Raw genomic sequence first — 24,938 nt, 5'->3', positions numbered from 1 at the left:
AAAATCTTGCCACTAAGATATTTAAAAAGAATATGAACCAACATTCATATTTAAATGCTTAGAATTTTCTCACCAAGGCTAGCATCCGGGTTAGGAGGCATTAAAAGTTCAAATTTAGGGTAATTAATACAAATGTTAGTGAGCTTTTCAAACACTTTAAAATAGACATCAAATTAGTGTATGGCATTTTATCTACCCTAATCATGATTAGAAAGTCACTAACATAGAAAAGATAGGATTTGTACAACAATAATAAATAAATAGGATCTGCACAACAACAATAAATAAGTATAGAGGTAAGGGATCACCCTAACAGATGCCCAACTCAGGAACCATTTAGAAGGATTATCATGACCCATAGTAGAATAATAGAAGCAATATAATCTCTAATCCAATGAATGTATTTAGTCGAAAATTCATAGATAAAGCACACCTACGACCACACACCATGAAACACAATCAAAAGCTTTCTCTAAATCAATCTTAATCTCAAGGAAAATATTAATTGACTTGGAAATATGGATCGAATGAATGATCTCTTAGGGTAGACATGTCGCTCCGCCATGAAGGTAGACTACTCAGAGAAGATAACTTTAGGTAGGAAAGGCTTGATCCTATAGTCATGATCTTAGCTAAAACCCTGAAAGCAACATTGTATAGAGATATCGACTAATGGTCCACAACTCGAGACGGGCTAGTTAGGCTTATTAGTGATGAAAAATAAATAAGTTTCTGCCCAACTTGAAAGGAAGATAAGAACTCCTATAAAAGAAACATGAGAGTTGAACAAAGATCCTTACTAACCAATTAACAATATTTTTAGAAAAAAAATTTAACCTAAAATTGATTAAACCCTTGGCATTACCACTAAGATAGACCAAATATCCGATCTCACCACTGCTTCTAAGAAAGGCCTAAGATGCTCATCATAGCATGAGGCATTGAGGGTTTGAAGAGAAGGCCAATCATCCTAGGAAAGGGTTCCCATGACATCCTAGCTCTAGATATTCGAATAAAAATTCATAAATTTTTTATTATTATGCTATGGGCACACAATCAGGGAATCATCAACCAACATTAAATTCTAAATAAATTTACGATGAGCACATATTTTAGTTGAGAATTAAAAGAAAAAAAAAACTTAAAGTTGGCATCACTGTCCAAAATCCATGCCATCTTAGCTTTGCTCTGCCACTTAAAGCTAATTTGACGGAGATCTAGATCTACACATTGACAATTATGATTAACTAGGGTACAACTCTCCAGCTCTACAAGAGGAATAGAAGTCTCCTTAGCTTCTAAGTCATTAATAGAAACCTTAATCTTAACTCAAGGTTGTGATGCACAAGGATGCGAAGGTTCTAATGAGAGAGAAAATGAGAAATTTTAGACAAGTCGGCATGAATATGGTCCAGAGGAGTGGTTAGGCTAGGATAGTCAACCGAAGTCTCCTAATAATTGGCCATAATTTTATGAACCTCGAAGTAATCAAACCAACACTATTTAAAATGAAAGGGACCTCACTTCTACTTGTGAGAACAACTAACGTCAATAAGTAGAGAAGAATGATCCAAAGTAAATGAATCAGATTATATTTAGAAAAATGATCTATTAGAATAGTATAATGAAGACCCTATCAAGACACTAGAACTTTAAAAATACCAAGTGAAAGGATACTCGAGAACCCCACATCAATAAGACTCTACAAAAAATTATCATGGAATTATGAACATTGAAGGGCCTACAACCACTCTAATTGTTTTTTGGTTTTTTGTTTGTAGTTATATTTTGTGACTTTGTTAAGCTACTGAGCTGAGCTTATACCAAGTGAAAGGGATACTCGAGAACTCCACATCAACAAGACTCTACAAAAAGTTCTCATGGAATTATGAACATTGAAGGGCCTAGCTCATTTCTAGCTCACTTCGAGCTTTGTCAAGCTATTGAGCTGAGCTGATCATGAGTCAATTGTTTCTAGCTCATTTCGAGCTCGAGCTTGGCTCATTTACACTACGGGCGTCAGTCTTAAAGTAGAGATGTCAAACTAGTTTAGATTGAGCCTGCAAAAAAAAATAATGAGGTTTATGATTAGGAAGGTGAGCTTTCAAGATGACAAATCATTAAAAATATGAAGCATAGTGAGATTGAGAGTAGAGCAGCCTTTTTTCTTGCCGATGCCCCTACAAATCTATTGGATGAAACACATTAAGAAATCAAGCAATAAGCTCCTCCTCAACTTCAGATCCATCTAAGAATCAACATCAACCTGCTCTTCTCTAATAGGGCGTGGGCTCTTTGCCTTAATTACGACTCACACTCGTCTTAGGCTTGAGGAAAACAATAACCTTAACTAGAGAAAAATGTTGCATAATCTTTTATTGTTTGAAGGAGGCTCCTAAATTAGTAGGGATGAGCTTAGGGTCTCGAGGCTCATAAAGTATATCGATCAACTCATCCATTGACTGCAATCGACCTTCCTTAATGATAAGCTTAGATTGAAGAAGAAACTCCTTATGGTTGACCAGGGTGGTGAGGGGTTGAAAGGAAGAGTCAATGGGGGTGAGAGAGGAGGTGAACGGGTGAAAGATGAGGCTACAAAAGTGAAAAAAAAAACATGATTAAGATGTAAGAGTCAAACTAGCAGTAAGGGAGGGACAAGGAAAAGAGTGAGGACCAAACATAGTAAGCGAGGGCACGAGAGTAAGAGTGGGTGGATTAGGGATAGGGATGGAAGTAAAGGTATCACATCCCTAAATAGATGAGAAGGCACAAGAAGGATTCGACCACTGCAGGAGAGAGATACAACACATCCCAAGCAGATGAGAGGCAATAGAGGGGATTCAAAAAGGATGAGAGGATCAGGAAAGGATCTCTTCATTTTCAGAGACAGTGGCAAGTTAAAGGATAGGCAGCCTATCTAAAGCCATTTGAGAAGAAGCTAAAACTTCACTAGAGGAAAAGCCAACCACAGAAGGGCACTTAAATCTATAAGATCCAATTGAATCAGCATGGAGACCACTCATCTATTACGGACCAGATTTGGAACGATCCATCCGTAGGATGATTATGAAAATTTAGGTGGAGATAGCCTCGGGGTTCTAATGGCTCGAGTTTCACCTAAATCGGAGGTTGGGATGAAAAGATAAAAATAAAATAGTGAAGATATGTCAGGGAGGGTAGAACGGTAATTTCTGACGTTGTGGCGGTCGTCGGAGGGTGGTGATGGATGGCCGTGTAGTAGGGTGACCTTGGAAGTAAGAGGTGGCTAGGGTTTAGATGCTTGAAAGGGATCTACGGTTAAGATCTACTCCTATGAAGATAAAAATAATCCAACAGCAAATGTAAAAAAGATAAGGACGAAAATAATAACTGGCTAATCTCTGATTTCTCTTAATGATCATTATCAACTCATATCCACTCCTATTTATAGGAGTAAAATTCATAACGGATCGGATCCACATGTGAATTATCAGATTTATTTAAAATTTAAAACAGAAAGATAAAGCTAAGTAACTAATTTAACTCGACTCGACTCGACTTAACCTCTATGGTCGGATCGTAACATCATCTAGCAAACTAGTAATTAAACTTGCACCGAAAAAAGCATGCCAAATGGCTTTCCCCTGTATGAGAGACGATAGTATTGACACAGTGAGAAGCTCGATGCATCTTAAAAGTGATGCAAGGAGTGACCTTAGAGAGTTGTATGGTCTAAAGCATGATAACCGTCACCATATCCTAGGTGGCAGAGAAGCCTTATTGACAATAGAGGTTGTAGCCTTGTCGGTAATAAAGTTGACCTTAAGTCAACTCAATAGATGCTTCCAATTGTGCAAGGACACCACCATTAGGAGCCACCGTCGTTCTGTGCATAAGAAAGGCCTAGTTTACGTGTAAGTATTATTTATTCACTAATCTAATAAAGTTATGTACATAAGGATGAGGGAGATGGTTACCAATTTAACTCTCTACACTATCTAAAATAATAAATATAATATCTTACATAAACCAATAAATATTAATTTAATTTGTTTATTTATACTAAAAATATTAGAACTAATAATATGTCACATAAAAACTAACCATCTTCTTGTCAATTGTAAGCATTATTTTGTGCCAAACCAAACACTAAATTTAAACATGTACCAACATATGTGCATAAAATTACCCTTGAAACGCATTAACGTACCAACCAGACGGTGCCCTATGATTTAGATGTATCATGTACAGCATTACATGTGAATTCTGAATTTGAATTCAAATTCAAACCGTCTAATTTTCTAGCCGTTACACCTCTGACTAACTATAAAAGGAGGTGGCCAGATCATTTCATTTCATTTCAAACTGCTCTGTTCAGAGGATACTCTTCTTCTTCCTCTCTCTCTCTCTCTCTCTCTCTCTCTCTCTCTCTTCTACCTCTTCTACCTCTTCTACCTCTTCTTCTTCCTCTCTCACTCGTACCTTAGTAGAGATCTGGTTTGAACGAGATGCCCCCAGGTTAGTTTGATTCAAATTTCGGGAGATTTCTTATTTTGTTCTGGGTTTTGAGTTATTTTGGTATGCAATTTTCTGTTAGTATCAGAGTTCTTCTTCATGGTCTTTTTGGATTTGATTATTTTAAAATCCCGGTTACTCTTATTCGATTTCGCATTTCTTGGGAAAAAAACGTTTAAGGGGATAGTAAAATTGGTAGGAGAATGAGGTGTTGCAAGATTTATCTGGAGATGAATGTTTTCTTTAAGGTTTATGGTTTACGGGTAAGTGAGGCAGTAATCTTGAATCAAAATTATCCTCATCCTCTTGAGTTTCTTCATCTCTCTTCTAAGATTTGATGGCGAGGCAGCTTGGATGGCTCTAAAAGCAACCGCTGCAGCCATCTCCCTTCTAATTCCAGTTACTATTATTTGAATTTCGCATTTCTTGGGTAGAAACGTGTAAGGGGATAATAAAATTGGTAGGAGAATGAGGTGTTGCAAGATTTATCTGGAGATGAATGTTGTCTTTAAGGTTTACGGTTTACGGGTAAGTGAGGCAGTAATCTTGAATCAAAATTATCCTCATCCTCTTGAGTTCCTTCATCTCCCTTCTAAGATCTGATGGCGAGGCAGCTTGGATGGCTCTAAAAGCAACCGCTGCAGCCATTCCCATTTAGATGAGAGAAAAGGTAAATTGATTTGTATTTTCTATGGGTTGAATTATTTCGGTATGCAATTTTCACAGGGGCTAGGATTTCGTATTTTCTGTCGTGATATTTTGCATTTAGTTATTCCATAATTTCGTTTCATGTTATTGGATTTCACAATTCTTGACGAGAGCATTAAGGGAGAGATGAAAGTGGCAAGAGAATGAGGCGTTACATGCTTTTGGAGATATTTATTTTCTTTTATGGTGTTTTCTTTATGACGGATCTGATCATAATAAGATAGGAGTGATCTACTCTGCAGTATCTATCAGAGATTAGATTAATCTAATCTGTCTTTCCCTCATTTCCTATAATTTTCTCTAATTTTAGAAGTTTTCCTACATTCCCAGTAATGTTTTCTATATTTTCAATTATCTTAAGATGCAAGTTTAACTAGCAGTTGAATTTAGGATGCCGGTCTAGGTTTAGACTTTTATTTAATTTGATTCTTCCATATTCTCATTTATTTCTTGGATGTCTAACATCATTTGGCAGAATTGCCATTTTTTGGGGGCAAAAAGCAAAACGGGATAACGTAATTGTTTATAGTAAATCAGACAACTCTTCAATTATTTTTGCTAATATAAACCTTGGAGCTACTTTCTTTCTTTACTTTCATGTTGCTGACTTTTTGATCGATCTGATGTGAATTAGGTGAATCTGAGCCAATTAGATTTATTTTCTGTTATTCATCATTCCTCATTTTTGGTAATGTTATTTAATTTCTTTCACCTTTTAGAAGCTTCCCTTTCCTATTATTAAGATTTCTGCATATTGAGTTAAGTTTTGAAATTGAGATGGTGTATGATTCTACTTCATGTTTTCTTGCATTTGATTTATCTGTTGTCTCTGTGTATTCTTGGATGTCACATCGTTGAAATAATTGATAAAAGACTGGTAAGCCGAAGGTAAAACTAGTAATGGTGAGGGCCGTGAGGCATCATATCTTTCTTTTGGTGTCTGCCATTACTTTTCTGATTATTTTCATTCATATTGTTATGATTGGAATACTTCGTTTCCTCTTATTGTTAGCTTTTCGATGGCTCTCATTAGAATGAGAGGTGAGGATACTAACAGAGGAAGAACACTGTAATATTTATCAAAGATAAACCTCTTCCCTTCCTTAAGAATGTCTTCTATAATTTCTGTTATTTTATTATGCAATCTCATTTAGTTGGGTTTGTACCTGTGGTGATAGTTCCATACTTCCATGATTTCCTGCCTTTGATTCTTCAATGTCTGTGTTTATTTCCCAGATGAAGTACTGCCAAAAATTATTGGCAAGAAACATCAAGGGAAGCTAAATCTAGTACAAGGCATTATTAATTTCCTTGAGGTAGTGTCTTTTCATTGTTCATTTTCATTCGTGTTGCTTGGGCATTATTAGCTTCCTTGTTCATTTTCATTCGTGTTGTTTGCTTAGGAATTATTAGTTTCCTTGTTTGTTTTCCTTGAGATAATCTGTTTTTTTTTCCAATGTTTTTGGTTTTTCATTGCATAGTCAGCGAATAGTTGATTGTGAAATGAACTTGTGGAGTTACAATGAGTAATGGAATTATTACTCCTACATTCTGGTAATGAGTTGTGCTTAATGCTAATCTCATTTCTTTTGGATCTATTGTTGTATTATGGTTTCTTATGCAAAACTCTTACAAACAATTGATAGTTCTTGAATTATATAAGGATCTATGTATGGTGTTGTGATGATGCACTATAATGGTGTTGTATATTCAAGGAGGTGTGCCTGATTTTTTATGTTTTTTTTAGCTGTGCTATTTGTACTTAGGATTCTTTCCTCTATCCCTCATTATTGGCTGTTGGTTGATTGTCAAAATGCTGGTTTAAGTGCGATGAGTTGTGTTTAGTGCTTAAGAAGATGTGTATTATTGTATTGATTTCTTATGCAAATCATTACTGTCAATTGATAGTTCTGAAATTACTTAAGAATTAAGAAGATGCACCATAGCTTTAAGGGAATTGATTGATTTTCTATGTATCTGTACGTAAGGAGGTTTGACTGATTTTATGTTTTCTTCTTTGCTGTGATATTTGTCTCGAGGGTTCTTTCCTCTATCCCTCATTCCCTTTAATGCTTAATTCATTCCTTTTTAATCTATTGTTGTATTGATTTCTCATGCAAATCATTACTAACAATTAATAGTTCTGAAATTACACGAGAAGATGTGTGTCTAGTTCTGGAATTGATCAATTTTTCTGCTTATTTGTATTGTTATTTATTTATTTTTGCTGTGATATTGTACGTATGGTTCTTTCCTACATTTTGCTTGTTGGTTTGAGAATGATGAGTTGCATTTAATACATAAATCATTTCTTTTGGATCTATTGTTGTATTGATTTCTTATGTACATCATTATTGACAATTGATAGCTCTGAAATTACACAAGGAGATGTGTGTGGTGCTGTGATTATAAACCATAGCTTTGGTAGAATTGATTGATTTTTTTAGCTTATCTGTACTCAAGGAAGTGTGCCTGATCTTTATGTTTTATCTTTTGCTGTGGTATTTGTACCGAGGGTTCTTTCCTCTATCCCTCATTATTGGGCATTGGCTGATTGACATTTTGCTTGTTGGTTTGAGAACAATAAGTTGTGTTTAATGCTTTTAGATCTATTGTTGTATTGATTTCTTATGCAAATTATTACTAACAATTGATGGTGCACCATAGATTTAATGGAATTGATTGATTTTTTTGCTTATCTGTACTCAAGGAGGTGTTGATTGTTTTTTATTACCACTATTTCTATTTTCTACAAAGGATGTGTGCTTGATATTGATTATCTGTGTACTTAAGGAGTTGTGTCTGATATTGATTGTTTTCTTTTACCACTATTTATATTTCTCAGTATGGATGTTTGTTGATTGGCATTTTGTTTGTTGGTTTGAGAGCGATAAGTTGTGTTTAATACTTAGTTCATTTCTGTTGGATCTATCATTATTAACAACTGATATATCTGAAATTACACAAGGAGATGTGTTTGGTTCTGTGATGATGCACCATAGATTTAGTGGAATTGATTGATTGTTTTGCTTATTATCTGTACTCGAGGAGGTGTGCCTGATATTGATTGTTCTTTGTTACCACTATCTGTGATGAGCCTTTCTTTTATTTCTCAGTATGGATGTTTGGTGATTGTCATTTTGTTTGTCAATTTGAGTTAATGAGTTGTGCTTAATTCTAAACTCATTCTTTTGGATCTATTATTGTATTGAGATTTCTTATGCAAAAATCATTACTATCAATTGATAGTTCTGAAATTACATAAGATGTGTCTGGTGCTGTGATGATGCACAATAGCTTTAATGGAATTGATTTATTTTTCTGCTTATCTGATAGTATACTCAAGGAGGTGATCCTGATTTCTTCTTGTGCTTTTTGTATATGTTGTTCTTCTCTCTCTCTCTCTCTCTCTCTCTCTCTCATTGTTGGGTGTTTGTTGATTTGATAGCAGAAGGTTGTATTTAATGCTAAACTCATTCCTTTTGGATCTATTGTTTAATTCAGGTTTCTTATGCAAATCATTACTATCAATTGATAGTCATGGAATTACATAAGATGTATCTGGTGCTGTGATGATGCACAATATCTGAAATTAATTAATTTCTCTCCTTATCTCTCTATCCCGCATTATTGGGTGTTTAATGATTGGTGTGTTACTTAATCTAAAACCACAATCTAATGATCGTCGCAAATTTACTGGGAAATATAAATTTTTCTAATGTACTTTTTTCTTCATTTTATATCTGCCGCGGGCTTTCGCTGGTTTTGTAAATATCTATTTATGGAGGTGTTTGTTTGTGTTTCTCTGGAATGTCGGCAGTGAAACATTCGGGCCAAAGAAGGTAGGTTATAAAGTTTACTATTTTTCCTATTTAATTTTATTCATCGGATTTCTTTTCCTTAGTATTTTGGATCGTTTGATAGTTTGATCAACAACTAATACAAAAAAATCTACGCAACGCTGATACTGTAAGCATCCTGGCATCTAGGAACTTGAATGCACACTAGGGGCACATAAGCACTGCACTGAGGGAGCCACGTGTGAAGGCACACATGTCTGTTGAGAGTTCTGCACGTGTGCTCCTTTTTATGGGTGTAATAACTATCAACTTATTAAGAGCCGAATTATCCAATCACTTTCATCTTAAGATAAATTGAATATAATTATTTGAATCGGAATGATTAGAAGATGGATAGGGTGGCGCTTGTAATTAGACCACAGCTAGTTGTGAACTCCGTTAGAAATACATAGTCATATTCAGTAACTAAACACCTCAATATTTCTAACCAAGTTCAAAATCAAATAGAGAAAAGAGAAAATACAAGAGCCAAAGTTTATATTATTTTTGAATTATAAAGTTATAAATGTCCATTATTTATTTTTTTTATTACATAATTATTCTCTATTCTATATCCTAATAGTATTTTAGTCCTAAAATTTTGAAAATATTTACTTTTATAACATATGTGATGTTTTGAAGTTTTATTTATTTATTTTGCAAATATATCCTTAAAAGATTTCATATTTACTTCTATGTCTATCTAAGTTCATATTTACATATATACTTCTTAAAATATAAATAATTTGCACATGTATCTTTTAAAATTTTTATTTTTTGCATAAATATCGGTTAGAGTAAACTACCAAATTTAGACAATTTAAACGTAAAAAAATAAAATATCCTTATTTTTATTTTCAAGTATTTCTCTTAGTTAAAAGTATTTTTATCTTTTTATATTAAATGACTTAATTTAAAAATAACTATGAAGGGTATCTATATAAATAACATGTTTTGAGGGTATTTTACTTTTATACATATTTTTTATTTTTAGAATTATTTCAATCTATATATATATATATATATATATATATATATATATCTTAATTTAAATGTTTTTTAAGAAAATAAACGATTGGACTCCATGAACCATCGATTGAACTAATAACCCATCCTAGCTATGCACGTTCCATTCTAAATTTAAAACTATTTATATTCTCTTATAAAATTGAAAAGATAAAAATTATGTAATAATTAAAATAGAGATATTATATAATACGTAATATAATACCTATCAAGAGAAAACTAAAAGTGAGAAATTATGTTTTGAAAAAAACGGCAAACTAGGAAAGAACTTAAAAAAAACAAAAACTGTAATATTGAAAAGAATTGTGAATCAAGAAAAACATAGAGATAAATTACGTAATATATAAATACAGATTAGAAAAAACTAAAGTAGAAAATTCACTTTTTTATTTTAAAAAAGATCCCACGTTTTTGTTTATTTGTATTAATGCCTTTTATTTACAATTGATTTAATATGCATATATTCTATATAATTAAAATATACTTTATATTCACTAATAAAACTACAAAAAAAAGGGCAATTTACACCAAAAAGCCTCTTCATTATCGAATTGCAATTTTGGATTTTTTTACTAATTTAGTCCTAATAAATTTTAAAAAGACTGATTCTTCTAAAATAACAAAAACTAGTACTCAAATTACCTCCTTACTTTATTTACTAATTTAGGCCTAACAAATTAAGAAAAAAAAGACTTTCGTATGATTTCCTAAATCTACTTGCTCCATCTTTTTTATCTCATCGTTCTGCTATTTTCTTTTCTCATTCTTCTTCCATCTTCTATTTTTATTAATAACAATTTAAATACTATTTCTCCTCTAAACTATTATTTGGCAATCCTAAAAATAGTTTCTTTGTTCACTATCTATCTCACTTTTCTCATTTTGTTCTTCGGTGGTGATTGAAGTATTCTGAATTAAGTTAATATTTTGGTGACTATTTTATTTTGCTCAAAGTACATGTATCACTCATATAAATGTTGTCAATATTTGTATATATTTCAATACTCTAGTTTTATAAATGTGTCTTTAATTAAAATTAGTTTAAAAGTCTTATGTATTACTAATGTAAATGTATCATCTATATAAATTATGCATATCGCTTATACAAAATGTTATGCTTCAAAATTATGTAAGGTAGGCATTTATTGAAAAAGTTTTGTCCATCACTATGTAAATTGATTAAAAAAATCTTTCAAGTATTAAAACATATATAGCTCTATATAAATACCAAATATTAACGAAATAAAATTTAAAATAAAAATGTCATCGTTAGGCTTCTTCTTCGACACTAAGGAGATAAGGCGATAGTAAAAAAATTATATATATTTTAGAATATAATAATCATATTAGTAAACATAGTAAAAGATTATGCACGTCATCTATGTAAAGTATTTCCAAAGAGGCAAAACATCAGTAGAAATTTTAGCCAAGGTAAGTAGCAAAAACTTAACCGTTAGTTTTTTTTACCAAGAAATGAAAACGTTATGGCCTATATAATTTTATACGCATTACATATGCAAAATGCACGCTCCAATTTTAAAAGGTATGCATCGAGATTTTTCAAAAATGTCATGTATCGCCTATGCAATATGTACGCCTATGCAAATTATATGCTCTAATTTTAATCAAGGTACGCATCGATATTTCCTAAATACCACTACGCCTATGTAATATTTACCTATCACCTGGCAAAATATATGCTCTAATTTTAATTGAGGTATGCATCAAGATTTTTTTTAAAACGTTAAGCATTGCCTATGTAATATATAAGCATCGCCTATGCAAATTATACTTTCTAATTGCCTATTAATATGTACGCATTGTCTATGCAAATTGTGCACTCTAATTCTAATCAAGATACGCATCGAGATTTTCAAAAAAAAATATCACACATCGCATGTGTAATATGTACGCTCCAATTTTAACCAAGATACACATCAAGATTTTTAAAAAATGCCATGCATCGTTTATGTAATATGTACGCATCGTCTATACTTCAAATTATACTTTCTAATTTTAACTAAGATATGCATCGAGATTTCTAAAAAAGTATCACTCATCGCCTATGTAATATGTACGCATTGTTTATGCAAATTGTACGCTCCAATTATAATCAAAGTACGCATTGAGATTTTTAAAAAAAAGTCACGCATCACCTATGTAATATGTACGCGTCTATGCAAATTATATGCTACAATTTTAATTAAGATACACATCAAGATTTCTAAAAAATGTCATGCATCGTTTATGTAATATGTATGCATCGCCTATGTAAATTGTACGCTATAATTTAATTAAGGTACACATTAAGATTTTCAAAAAATCGTCACGCTTTGTCTATGTAATATGTATGTATCGCTTAGTCAAAAAATTTAATTTTAACTAGTGCGTACATTTAGATTTAAAAAAAAAACCCCACGCATCAAGCTATATATTTTATTACCTGAAAGATTTTTTTCTCTAATTTATGTAAGTGATAGACAAGACTTTCATCATTATAAACATTCACATTGGCTAATTTTGAACTACATATTTTGAATAGGTAGTGTGCATAATTTATATAAGTGATGCATAAGATTTTTTTACCATTATCTATGCATAACTTGCCTAATTTTAAAACTCATATCTTATATAGAAGGTGCGCAGAATTTATACATCATAAATCATCACTAAATTCATCAATAAAAATACTATAAGACTTCTTTATCTATTTCAATCAAAGTCGCCTTCTAAAAATTAGAGCAATACAAAAAATTTGATAAAATGATATACATCTTGTAGAAATTAAAAAGTCAGCATCTGTTTAAAAAAAAAAATTCTTCTAGAAATTAAAAAATAACTAATAGAAAATTAAAATATAATACACTCATCTTCCAAAAATTAATGCACTGAAATTACACAAAAATAAATTGCAGAAATTTTTGTCAATTTCTTTAGCAACAAAAAATTAAAGAACACAATATTATGTCCCAAATTAAAATGTCTACATCTATTTAACAAAATAAATGTACTCATTTCCAAAAATAAAAAAATTCTGAGAACAAAACACACAAAAATTATCACTAAGTATGTTAAACCATAAATCATCATTAAAGTCATCAGTAACATAAACAATAAATCATAATAACATAATAACACAACCTACTTGTAATAACTATAAATCATTATTGAAATTTGCATCAATTTAGAAAAAAATACTATAATTAATATTGAGTATGTTACAATATAAATTATCACTAAAGTTATCAATAACATAAGCAATAAATTATAACACAACCTAATTGTAATAATAATAATAAATCATCACTAAGTACTCCATAAATATTACATTACATTATAATTATACGATATAGTTTTATAATTTCTCGCTACTGCCTCTTGTGCACATGCACTATTTCAGCAGTTATCTTTGCCATAATTTTTATAATATCTCGCTACTAAAAGTTAAACTGCAAACGTTGTTGTAAATAATCTTTATATTGTAAGACAAATACGCTACAATCTTGTCTTCCATTAAATTAATATAACTAATAAATTTATAATAATGAATAATTAGAACTAAGATAGAATAAGGTGAAAATAAATAAAATACATACACTCCTCATTATTGTGGGACATTTATAGTGGAAATCATATTCTAATAATATTCTAGTTGCTTTTTTTAATCTACTTCGACTATATATCTTATATTAATTAGAAAAATGATCATTTATAATATGTGTTTGCACAATAATTGTACTTACCAAATTTTAACATGTATAAATAATTTTATATATTCAAGTTCTTAAGTAAGTTACCATATCGTATCGTAGGCATCTTTTATATATTTATCACTAAGTAGAGAATTATTTATAACTTTTTATACACATTTTGGACATGTTTACACTCCAATTGTTGAATTGTCTCCATTTAACACGTCATACTAGATCTCATTAATCAATACTAGACATTGGATTATTTGATATCGTGTGCCCTTGAAATGACTAATTTAAAAAAATATATATATAACCATGTTTTAGAAAAGTATTATGCTACAAAAAATTTTATGGCAAATGAAACTAAATTGCATTTATCCAATACATTTCGAAAAATTAGTTACATATTGAGTTTCTAAATTAGCTAAGTCTAATTATCATTTGTTAGCCTCAATTATAAATGCAGTGTGATTCCTATCAGCAAGGGTGGTTTTGATCTCCAACAATATTTATGCTATAAGCGCTAGGGTTTGCATGAGGTCAGGCAGGCTTTCTGTCCATCCTCGAGAACTCTGAGGGGATGGAGATCTTAATATAGCCACGCGGTCCATCTCCACGCCTTGATCACTTACTTACTTAGCCACCTTGGATCTTGTGGTAGCCATAATTGTCCGAAGAAAATTGTCTCTGATACTAGTTGTTATGAATCGGCCTAATTTGATTCGCAACGGTTCTAAACCTTGGATCCTAGCTTGATAGCCCTCCAATGGCTAGATGGATGCTAGGTTTAGTTCTTAGTGTGAATGGGGAGAAGTTGTTGTGGAAGAGGGTGGTTAGATGCTAGAAGAGGCCGACCAAAGACTTGGGCGGTGGAAGAAGGGAGGTGGGAGAAAGCGCCAATGGCTAAAATCAAGAGAGGAGAAGATAAGGCTAAAGCCAATTCCAATAACAAGATGATATCTCAATTAGAATTTCCTCCACATATATATAGAGCCTCACCCTATGGACTCCTTAATTAAAACACTCCAAACAACCCTAACAATCCCTAACTTAACCCACACTTTTGCCGCGGTGCGTTCGAATGCGCCCGATCGCGTTTGAATGCGGAATTTTCATTCTCTGTCGATGCGAACGTGATGCAGGCATTCGAACGGCCCCGTTCGAATGCGGTCCTTGCGTTCGAACGCACTCTGGCAAAAATTAATTTTATTGCTTCTACTTACTCAACTAGATAAATAAGCTCATTCCCATGAACCCAATGTCACCTGTGTTTTTGGTAAACAGTCGCCCAGGCCTGGTCACTGCGACCCCCTTTGTGAGGAGGCACCCCTTCTCCCGAAGTTACGGGGCTATTTTGCCGAGTTCCTTAGAGAGAGTTATCTCGCGCCCCTAGGTATTCTCTACCTACCTACTTGTGTCGGTTTCAGGTACACGTACCCTTTTGTTGAAGGTCGTTCGAGCTTTTCCTAGGAGTATGGCATGGGTTACTTCAGCGCCGTAGCGCCTGGGGAGCCAATATGAATCGAATCGTATCAACATACAAGGCAGATTAGGGGTGACTCGTATATAGATCAATGAGTTAGAGATACTTGTTTAATTTTATAAAATTCAAAGTTTTATTTTAGAGAAGACATCATTTTTTGTTTTTTCTCCAAAGATAATTCTTTTTCTTACAATCAATATTTATGTACTCTATGTTATTAAAAAAATAATAGCTATCAAGAGAAAATTTAGAAATGAGAAATTTACGTTGTAAAATAACTACGATTTAGGGAAAACATAAAAATAGAAAACATTTGTAATATATACAGTTCTTCTCTTTGTATGTTATTTCTTAATCCACAGTAATTTTAGTTTTCTTATAATAGCTGCTATTTTATGTTAGTTAGTTTTTTTTAAGGATTTTCTTGATTTGCAGTTATTTCAAGTATTACATAATTTTTATTTTTTAGGTTTACAAATAAATATAATGTATTTTTTAATTACATAAAATACGTACATATGAAAGTAATTGTAAGTAAAAGGATTATTATATAAATAAACAAACTAGAGGCATTTCTTTTAAAATCAAAGAAGTGAGGCTAATCATGTTGCACATAAGTTAGCCAATCTAAGGAGATACCACAGTCACTTTTTTTTTCTATCTGAGTTGATATGATCACAGTCGCTTTGACTTCTGTTTTCACTAGCGATGCTCTACGTATCACCTTAGATACTTAAAAGTATTTTTATGCACTTTTTTTAGATAATTACGTTGTCTATTTTTAACTTAAAAAAAGTTAACTTTATCTAACATAAACAATTAATTCTAATCTATGTCGCCTTCATTTTAACTATAGTTGAATTGACCTGATTCTAGTGTATATGTTTGCGACTTAGTTGTGCATTTGAATTTACTAGTTTTCTATCAAAAAATATATACAAATTAACATATTTTAAATGTTTTCCAATCAGTAGTTATTTTACCTATTATATAATTTCTCTCTTTTAGCTCTTTACATGCGTTATATTTTACGTAATTTCTCTAAAGTTTTTCTTAATTCACAATTATGTAATATATAAACTAATTGAGAATTAAGAAAGAACTATAATGAATTATATAATATGTAATACGGATCAGAAACGATCTAAAAAGAAAAAAAAATTGTGCAATATGTAAAATAATAATAAATTAGAAAAGACGAAACATATATACTTGCCACATCGGTCCTCAGTAGCATTTCGTGTTCTTCTCTTTTAAGTTTATTCCTACTACCTCTACTTGGATTACCTTCTTGTAAGTAGACAAAGTCTATTCTTTATCATCTCTGTCCAGTATTGAACACTCCGTCCTTGTTTGCCCATTGCCCAACTCCTCTTGGTTGTTAAACAAATTATTAAACTCTAATAAGCTTAATTGTTTTACCCAACCTTATAATGAGATTAAAAAAATAATAATATTCTTTTCTAAGCCCCTAAATAAGGTACTGATTTATTTTTGCTTCACTAATTGGCTCTTCTAAATTCGAACTATAAATTTGCATACATAGGCTTTTCACTTTCAAAATTACTCCCCAATGCCTATGCATCTTAATTTTCTAAATATTGCAATCAGGACTCAATTCTTCTTTTCGAATAACTTTTCAAAGGTATCAAACTTGTCTTGGTATTTCGAATACGATCAAAATATATACTTATAGATAGATGTCTTTAAAATAAACATAATCTTGTCATTTGTAGGAAGCCATTTTTTTTCCCTCTTCATTTTCCAATGTCATCTGGCATTTGAGTGTCACTCTCTAAACAATCTCCTATATCACTCTTGTCGTTGAAGGTATATCTTTATACATGACTTTTCTATTGAATAATTTGAATTTACGAGGTTTTTCCTCCCAAGATTAAAGATCAAAAGCCTAGCTATTTTGATCTTATTCAACTTCATCGTATTTTTTTTAGTTTCCAACAATTTATATTACGTTAAATGTGCTAAAGCTAGATGAGATACCTAGATAAAACATAATAAACGCTTTGTTAGATATGTTTCGACTGTGTAAATAGAAGTGAACAAACGTGAATCGCTTAATATAACCGAATTTGGTGGATCACCCATTTATCGTTCGATTTTATTTTATTTTTTTGAATCCAAAGCCAAAAACATCCTACATGAATTATATGAACAGATCTATCTAAGGAGTTTCATGGATCCTTTTCCCTTTTAAGTCGTCCTGGTTGTATCGCTTGTTAATATCAATCTTGAATCAAATTAGGAGTCTTTAAATTAGTAGTCTCTAAACTCAAAGAAATAAGAACCTAGTATTTAGTTTGTTATTCATAAATAAAGGATGCTACAATAAAACGACGACAAATCAACTACTTTCAACCTTTATAAATGCTATAATGCAAGGACAAGATGCATGCTACAGAATAGCCATTGGCATTGAACTGCAAAACTGAAGACAATCTCTTTATTGAACTGAGGGGGATAAGTTTTCTTCTTCAAAGACAAAACAGCAAAAAATACAGGGTCAAGGTACGAAAAACATGGAAACTTTCCTTCCAAAGATAGCATATAAAGGACCTAATTCCCCTTGGCAACGAGTTCCAGGGCGGTGGCCGTGGTCGGAAGAGCTGGAATTGCTCCCTTCTGGGTCGTGCAGATAGCTCCGCAAGCGTTCGCAAATGTGAGTGCCTCCCTCAGCTTCTCCTCAGTCTGTGCAAAGGTAGATAGTTAGTAAGTCTACAGATTACTGACATATATAGATGATAAGAATAGATAAGTATCAGTATATGCCAGTAATAGTTTTACCTGGAAAATGGAGTTGTCCTTGGCAATGGAAACCAGAAGAGAACCAACAAAAGCATCACCAGCTCCTGTTGTATCAATTGTCTTCACAGCAAAGCCTGATACCTTACCTTTGAAATCCTATATATTTGTAAGCAAGAAAAATAAAAGGTCAAAAATATAATGAGATCTCTTATGGGTAAATGGATAGGGGAGGGTTCTATCCATGCATCTGTTTTGTCTGATGAGTATCCATCCAGGCTGTGTTTTTTAAAAATAAAAAATAAAAAATGAAAATTTTATGGTGTCTTAATTTAACTGATACCACTAGCATTCGAGTCCTGGAATACTCTGAGCACAATTCCATTGACTAGTATCCTGACAAGTTCTAAGGACCAATATTAATCGCATTAGGTTGAGAAGAAATAAACCTTGGTGAAATATCTGCATCCCTTCTCGCCATCAGTAACAATAAGCAGTTTGAGCCCCTCGTACCACAACGACAATACGTTCTCCTCGCTTTGTGGATCTCCTTGCGTTAGGAAAGCAACTTCATCATCGCTTACCTTCAATGAATACAGAAGTTAAAAAACAATGAACAGCTCGTTACACTTTTCCTCTTTCCCTTTCTACAATTAGCTCATTAGCAATTTCATTTATAAAGTTGTCAGCCAAAACAAAAATAAAAGAAAAGGTTTTCCATTTTGCAGTGTCACCAATTAAAGCTCTCATTACACTCTGCAGAACCAACTAAATCCATCGTTGGATTCCTTATTTACTATCTATAAATTCTCTAAATAATAAAAACACGATAAATAGTTCTGCAAAATGAAACAATGATCAGGAAGTAAGAGTTGTTTCATGCAAATGACCCACTAAATTATACAGTTAAAAAACCACCATATCATCTCTTTTAAATAAACTCTTCTAAATATAGTCTTTACCTTGATGAAGTCAGCCTCCTTCCATATGCTCAGGATCCCAGTGCGTGCCGCCTCCTCCGAGGGCCACAGAGGGAGTCGTACGTTGGGATCGTAGGAGCAGAGGATGCCGACCTCCTTGGCAGCGCGCATAGCAGCCAGGTGTGCCGTCCGGCAGGGCTCAGAGATGAGGCTGATGGAGCCGTAGTGGAAGATGGCGGCGCGGCGGATGAGAGCAAGGTTGAGCTCGGCCTCGGTGAGGAGCATGTCGGCGCTTGGGTTGCGGTAGAACATGAACTCCCGCTCGCCGTTGCTCTTGAGGGTGACGAAGGCCAGGGCAGTGCGGGCGTGCGGGTCGAAGAGCATGCCCTCGTCGTCAACTCCGTTCTTTCGGAGGATGTCTGCGAGCATGTGGCCGAACTCGTCGTCGCCAACCTGCGGCAGCACGCAGTGTTAAGAGGATGAGTGTTATAATGAACCCACTCAATAGTCAATACTACTTCTGGAATTTGAGTAGTGCCAAATGTTTTCTTTTCAAATGCTATCGATCAGTAGAACTAAATTTTATTATTTGAACTCTGCAACATTGAAATATACTTTAATATCCCTATAAAATTTATAAACTTATAAGCCCGTTTTCATACAATACTGATTCCCAAAAACCACATTACGTATAAAAAAAAAAGACATGTTAGTGAGAAGATTTGATTACATGCTACTTTCAGATTAGGCCTTCTTTTTTTTCGCTAAGATTTTTCTCTTAGCTATTACAAAATATAATTATACCTTAATATAAGAGATATTATTTAATACTAAATTATTTAAATTTGATTTTTTGGAGATAGACTTTAATTTAAATATGATTCTATATCTCTATATGTTATTAAATTAAATTTAAATTAATCTTAAACTAACGAGAACATATATGCAAATAATAAAAAATAATCAAATAGATAAAAGTTAATTAAACTTTCATACGTTAATTATAAAAAGATATTAATACTCTTATTATGATGTATATACGTTACTCCTAGTTAAGAATATATGTCTTTTACTTAATAAATTATTAAGATAATATAATTATCAAAATAAAATATGCAAGGTAATATATTTAAAAAATAATAATTATCTAATAAACCGATGATATCTTTTAAATTTTTTGCCTATTATACCCTCAAGAATCTTAATAGTTAAATTTTTATCAAACCAATTAATAAACAAGAGCTCTGTAAACAAACTGAAAATAAAAAGGACTCAAATAAAGAAATAAATATATAATTAATATGAATCCGACCCATGAATCGGACAAAATATTGACTCATGGATAAATATGAAAGATTTTTCTAACAGAAACAATCACAATCAGAAATCAAATAGATGAACTCACAATGACAAAGAAATGAAAATTTTCTACTTAGCCGAGTAAGAACTCAGCCAGTGGGATAGTGCTCTGTTCCTTGGTTTGAATCTCAATTCATTAATTTCTCATTTCTTTGAAAAAAGAATTAATTATATGACAATTAAGGTGACTGGTTAGTGCACATATCTATTTTCGATTTTGATATGAATGATTTTACGACTTATGTATATAGCATACGAAGAATAAGTTGGTAAATCACATAAAATAGAACGTATATATATATTATAGTCGGATTGTACTTTATTTCCATTATTCTAAGATATTTACAATCACATGTCTACATTCAGAAAAAGCACTTTAATAAATCTCACCAACCCACTAACACCCAAGTTTTGTGCAGTAGTACCAGTACATCACTTTTTCTGGGTAAAGAATCAATCAGATTTATGATTATATTCAGAGACCAATTGGTGATTAGGTCCAACCACATTACGTACAACAGACTAATAAAGAAAAAGTAGGCGAGATAAGCTGCTGTCACCCACCACAGGGATGCAGTAAGATCCACGGCATGCAAAGTAGTGGCGGGGCCTGATGACACCTCAACAGACATGTGGGTCCACGTCCCACGTCTGTGATAGGGTGCAGAACTACGTTTAATAAAGCTGGTCGCAGCCACGTCGGAATTATTGATATACATCTACCACCGGTGTACTTACCGCCTACGTGCTAGCAATTTATTGATTTATTATTGCGTAGAGCATAGAAAGGCCAACTTGTTTATTTTACCGCCCACGGTTTCATTGGTGGATCTCATCAATACCAACGTAGGAAAGAATAAAGAATGTAAAAGGAAATATTTTTTTTACAAGTTTGCCCCTAGAATAGCTTGATATTATTTAGGAGCCATCACGATTAGACCGTTCCTGTCCGTCCATTGGCAAATCTAACGGCCGAGATCCTACGAAATGTGGCATAAAAGAGCAGCAGAACGGGGCCCACTTCTGGTCCGGAATTTGGCTCAGTGTTACTTATTAATTCCATGAAAATATACGGTATTCGTGGTAACTGCAAACCTCGACAGTTATCTATTCAGATTGATAGGATAAAAAAGTTATCTTGATAAGATTAAAAAAGAGGACTTTTATATTAAATTCTAAAAAGATACCCTTAAAAAATAATAAGAAAGATAAAGAATAGCTGCGATTATTTGGATATTTAAACTTCTGATCTAATAATTATCCATATGTAAAGTTAAAATAGATGTCTTTTTCTATTAAATCTAGTAAATCCTGGTGAGAAAGAAAGAGTTAGTAAGATTTAAACTTTTTTCAGACTTATTAACCCAGCTTATTGGACCACTTACCTACTGCCTTGACAAAAAAGTTCTCTAATCAACCTAATTTATCTCCATTTGACTTTATTAGAGGAGTTATGCACGGGATAAAACCTCTTATCGGACTTTTTGGAAACAGAGTACTAATTCAAATCCAGATCTTTTCGAACCACGCGGCTCGTCCGATCAAGGGCGGACGGCCCCGGGCTTCTGCCACGCAGATCTCAAAGCCCTCGACTCTATAAAGAGAGAGGGAAAGATGAACGGAGTTACCTTGCCGACGAAAGCGGCCTTGCCGCCGAGCTTGGCGATGGCGACGGCGACGTTCGCCGGAGCACCGCCAGGGGCCTTGAGGAACCCGGTAGACTCCGCCAGCGAAACCCCGGCGACATCCGGTACGAAGTCGATCAGCATCTCCCCAAAGGACACCACCAATGCCGCCGATCCCTCCGATCCGTTCTCTCCACCGATTGCCATTGCCGCTATTATACTCTCTCTCTCTCTCTCTCTCTCGATAGAATAAGAAAATGATCAAGATCGGAATAAGAGAGAACAGGGGGAGTGGAGAACGGGGGTTTATATAGAGGAGGGAGGAGCCCCGGTATTTAATGGTAAATGGATTTGATAATTCTATTAATTGGACGCTGTACTAGGTTGTTTTACCCTTTTACCCTTCTATTCTATTCTGATATCTTTTACGAGTTGGTGTAAAGAAAGCCGGATCTGACCCACACATTGAAGCCTTATCTAACTCGCTCATTAATAATATTTGATCTACTGACCTCTTTTAAAATGTATAGAGAGAGAAGAGAGGAGGTTTAATTTAACCGGTAATTTCGTCAATAATGGGTATAAATTGATACGGATTTATCCATTTATTTGTAGATATCGATTTTTTTATTCCCTTATTTGTTGGCGACACGTGGCATCGCTGTAGGAATTAACAGGGTTTTTGACTTTTTGGACAATTAAGAGTATATTTTAGTCCCGTCTTGGGTGCACGACAGCTTAAACAAAGTGATGGGTTATTCGCCAGTAAAGAACGGTCTCTTATTATCCATCTGTCACCCCGCGGTAGGTTTGTTAAAAAGAGGCCGTACGCTCAGCTCGTTATAAGTCCCGAACCGAGCAGGCACTGGCTATAGGTTACCCAAGTTCGACTCAATTAGGCAAGTATATTTTGTATATAGGTTTAGGATTAATGGATCTTAGATTCAACGGATAGTATAATGTGTACATATACTCTCCCCAAACTTTCTTAAGCCAAAACCCACCGGCGAAATCCATTTTTATCTTCGCCATCTCCATTCTCCACCAAAATCCACTTTATCTCTAAGCTCCTATTGATGTCTCCCTGAGGCCATCGAGTCCGCATTGCACAACGTCATCCCCAAACTCTCTCAACTTCTCAAAATAATTTCACACCGCCGGTGATGGGAAGGAGTTTGCCTCAATGAGAATTCAGTAATCGACAATGGTCGTGAGGTTTCATTGCCGGAACTTGGCGAGGATCTCCACTTCGCTAGAAAACTCAACGATCTTCTTTTCACAGTAGACGCGCTTGATCACCGTGTGCTCGTCACTAGGGAGCTTTCCCAAATAGACCTTGTTGGCGCCATCTTATTCTATGACGAGCCGCTCGTTGTAGCCGTTGGTCACCTGCTTTAATTCTGACCAAGTATAAATGTAGAGGCTATCGATGGGGTGCAGCTACGGGCGATTCCGAATTGGTGTCATCCGTAGATTCCGGCTGATTGCTTACGAACTGGAGAAGAGCTAAGCCGAGCAAAACTTTTTTCAGTTTGAATCGAGATCAATCCGAGCTCAAGTCAGAAAAAAAAAAATCACCTCTCAAACTAAGCTCAACTCGCTCAAGCTCTACTCGTTTACACACCTACCCCGTAGTAAGATGAGACTCTTTTTTTTACTAAACTAGACGTAATTTATTTCTTCAAATAATCCACTCTAAACTTAAATCTGTCTAGATTTTATTTTGATGCATCAACTCCACTGTTATCTCATAGTTTTGGTAAAAAAAAAATGCTAAATTTATATAAAACATTGATCTCGTCCATGCTTTATTTGATAATTACATATAAAATTTTCTCTTATGGGGATCAGCGGTTGTGTTGAAACGTGAAACACTTATAAATTCAGAATTTTAATTAGGACTATAGTAAAATAATTTTTTTAATAATTTAATAATAAGTTTAAGGAATAATCTATATTGATAAAAAAAAATAATTAAAGCAGGGCTAGTTTGGCCAATCACCGGATAGATAGAGTTTTCTAGTTTTTTTGTTAAAGAGGGTCCATGGACCAGATAGATAGAGTAAAAGAGAAGGGATTTGATACTAGTGCGACGTGGCCATTGAGTTTTCTTGTTTGGAAAATAGAAAGCAATGTGGGACGCTATTTGCTTGTAGTGGAAGTATTTCCGGGATCCGCTGTTTGGTCCGCAGCAGAAGATACTGACGTCTAGCCAAATTAGCCGTACACTGTAGGGTGTAGGGTTCTGATTTATCTGAAACTGATGATATTTTCAAAAAAATTTACCAAACTAGGTCTCATAAATTTATTTACGTAAACAGTTCATCACCGAAATTTTATACTGAAAGATACCGCCTATATTGGACATGTCAGTTGCCCGGCTTAAATATACAAGTTCAAAGATAAGTATAAAAAATAAATGGATTAATTTTTAATTAAATAAGGTAGAGGTAAACTAAAATATTACAATTGAATAAACTAGTAAAAATATAAAATTTAAATTTAAAAATAAAATAAATACCAATTTATAACTCCTTTACTTTCCTCACTTCATAATGTCGAAAATATTAGCTTTTTATAAAAGCGTTTCTCTGCAAGGCTTAAAAGAAATTAGTTCAGAAGGTAGGCTTTTTTAGATAAATAAGTTGGTGAAGGATCCTAGTTTGGTCAAAACTCGATGTTTTCCACGTGGTGTGTTTAGTGCCGTACGATGTGGTCCCAATAGTGAACGAGAGAAGGCTTAAAAGGTGAGGCAAATCCAAGATCGATACGATGTGTACGTGTGACTACGTGAGTGGGGCTCGATCTTACTGTACATAATCAGAAACCACGTGATCATTTAATTTACTCGAGATGATTTAAATGTAAGTTTTATTTTATGGTTTCAATCCACACACACACACACACACACACACACACAAAAGGTTTACTTTTATGGATTAGGATTCAGCATTCAAGTATTAGAATTCAAATTTAACTTGTTTTGTAATCCTGGATTCAGGTTTAAATTGTCTGATACTTATATGTTT

General features: G+C 33.4%; 1 protein-coding gene across 1 annotated transcript; it reads right to left on the bottom strand.

The window, feature by feature from the left end:
- Positions 1 to 17,678: 17,678 nt before the first annotated feature.
- LOC140792345 (fructokinase-2-like) lies at positions 17,679 to 22,400 on the bottom strand. The gene is made up of 5 exons (XM_073143294.1): positions 21,913 to 22,400; positions 18,968 to 19,378; positions 18,455 to 18,589; positions 18,048 to 18,164; positions 17,679 to 17,951 (listed from the first exon to the last, which is right to left on the bottom strand). The coding sequence occupies exons 1-5, from the start codon at positions 22,114 to 22,116 to the stop codon at positions 17,820 to 17,822; spliced, it is 999 nt and encodes a 332-aa protein (XP_072999395.1). The 5' UTR covers positions 22,117 to 22,400; the 3' UTR covers positions 17,679 to 17,819.
- Between the last annotated feature and the right edge of the window lie 2,538 nt (positions 22,401 to 24,938).

Source organism: Typha latifolia, chromosome 7 (genome assembly GCF_019914945.1).
Source record: "Typha latifolia isolate L0001 chromosome 7, TyphaL0001v2, whole genome shotgun sequence".
NCBI lineage: Eukaryota > Viridiplantae > Streptophyta > Magnoliopsida > Poales > Typhaceae > Typha > Typha latifolia.
The sequence above is the reverse complement of the archived record's forward strand: the minus strand, read 5'-3'. Positions and strand labels throughout refer to the sequence as shown.

Coding starts and splice junctions, on each gene's coding strand:
- LOC140792345 (XM_073143294.1), bottom strand. CDS start 22,116: ATGGCAATCGGTGGAGAGAACGGATCGGAGGGATCGGCGGCATTGGTG. Junction 18,165..18,454: donor GATGCAGATATTTCACCAAG/GTTTATTTCTTC, acceptor ACAAATATATAG/GATTTCAAAGGTAAGGTATC. Junction 17,952..18,047: donor AGGACAACTCCATTTTCCAG/GTAAAACTATTA, acceptor ACCTTTGCACAG/ACTGAGGAGAAGCTGAGGGA.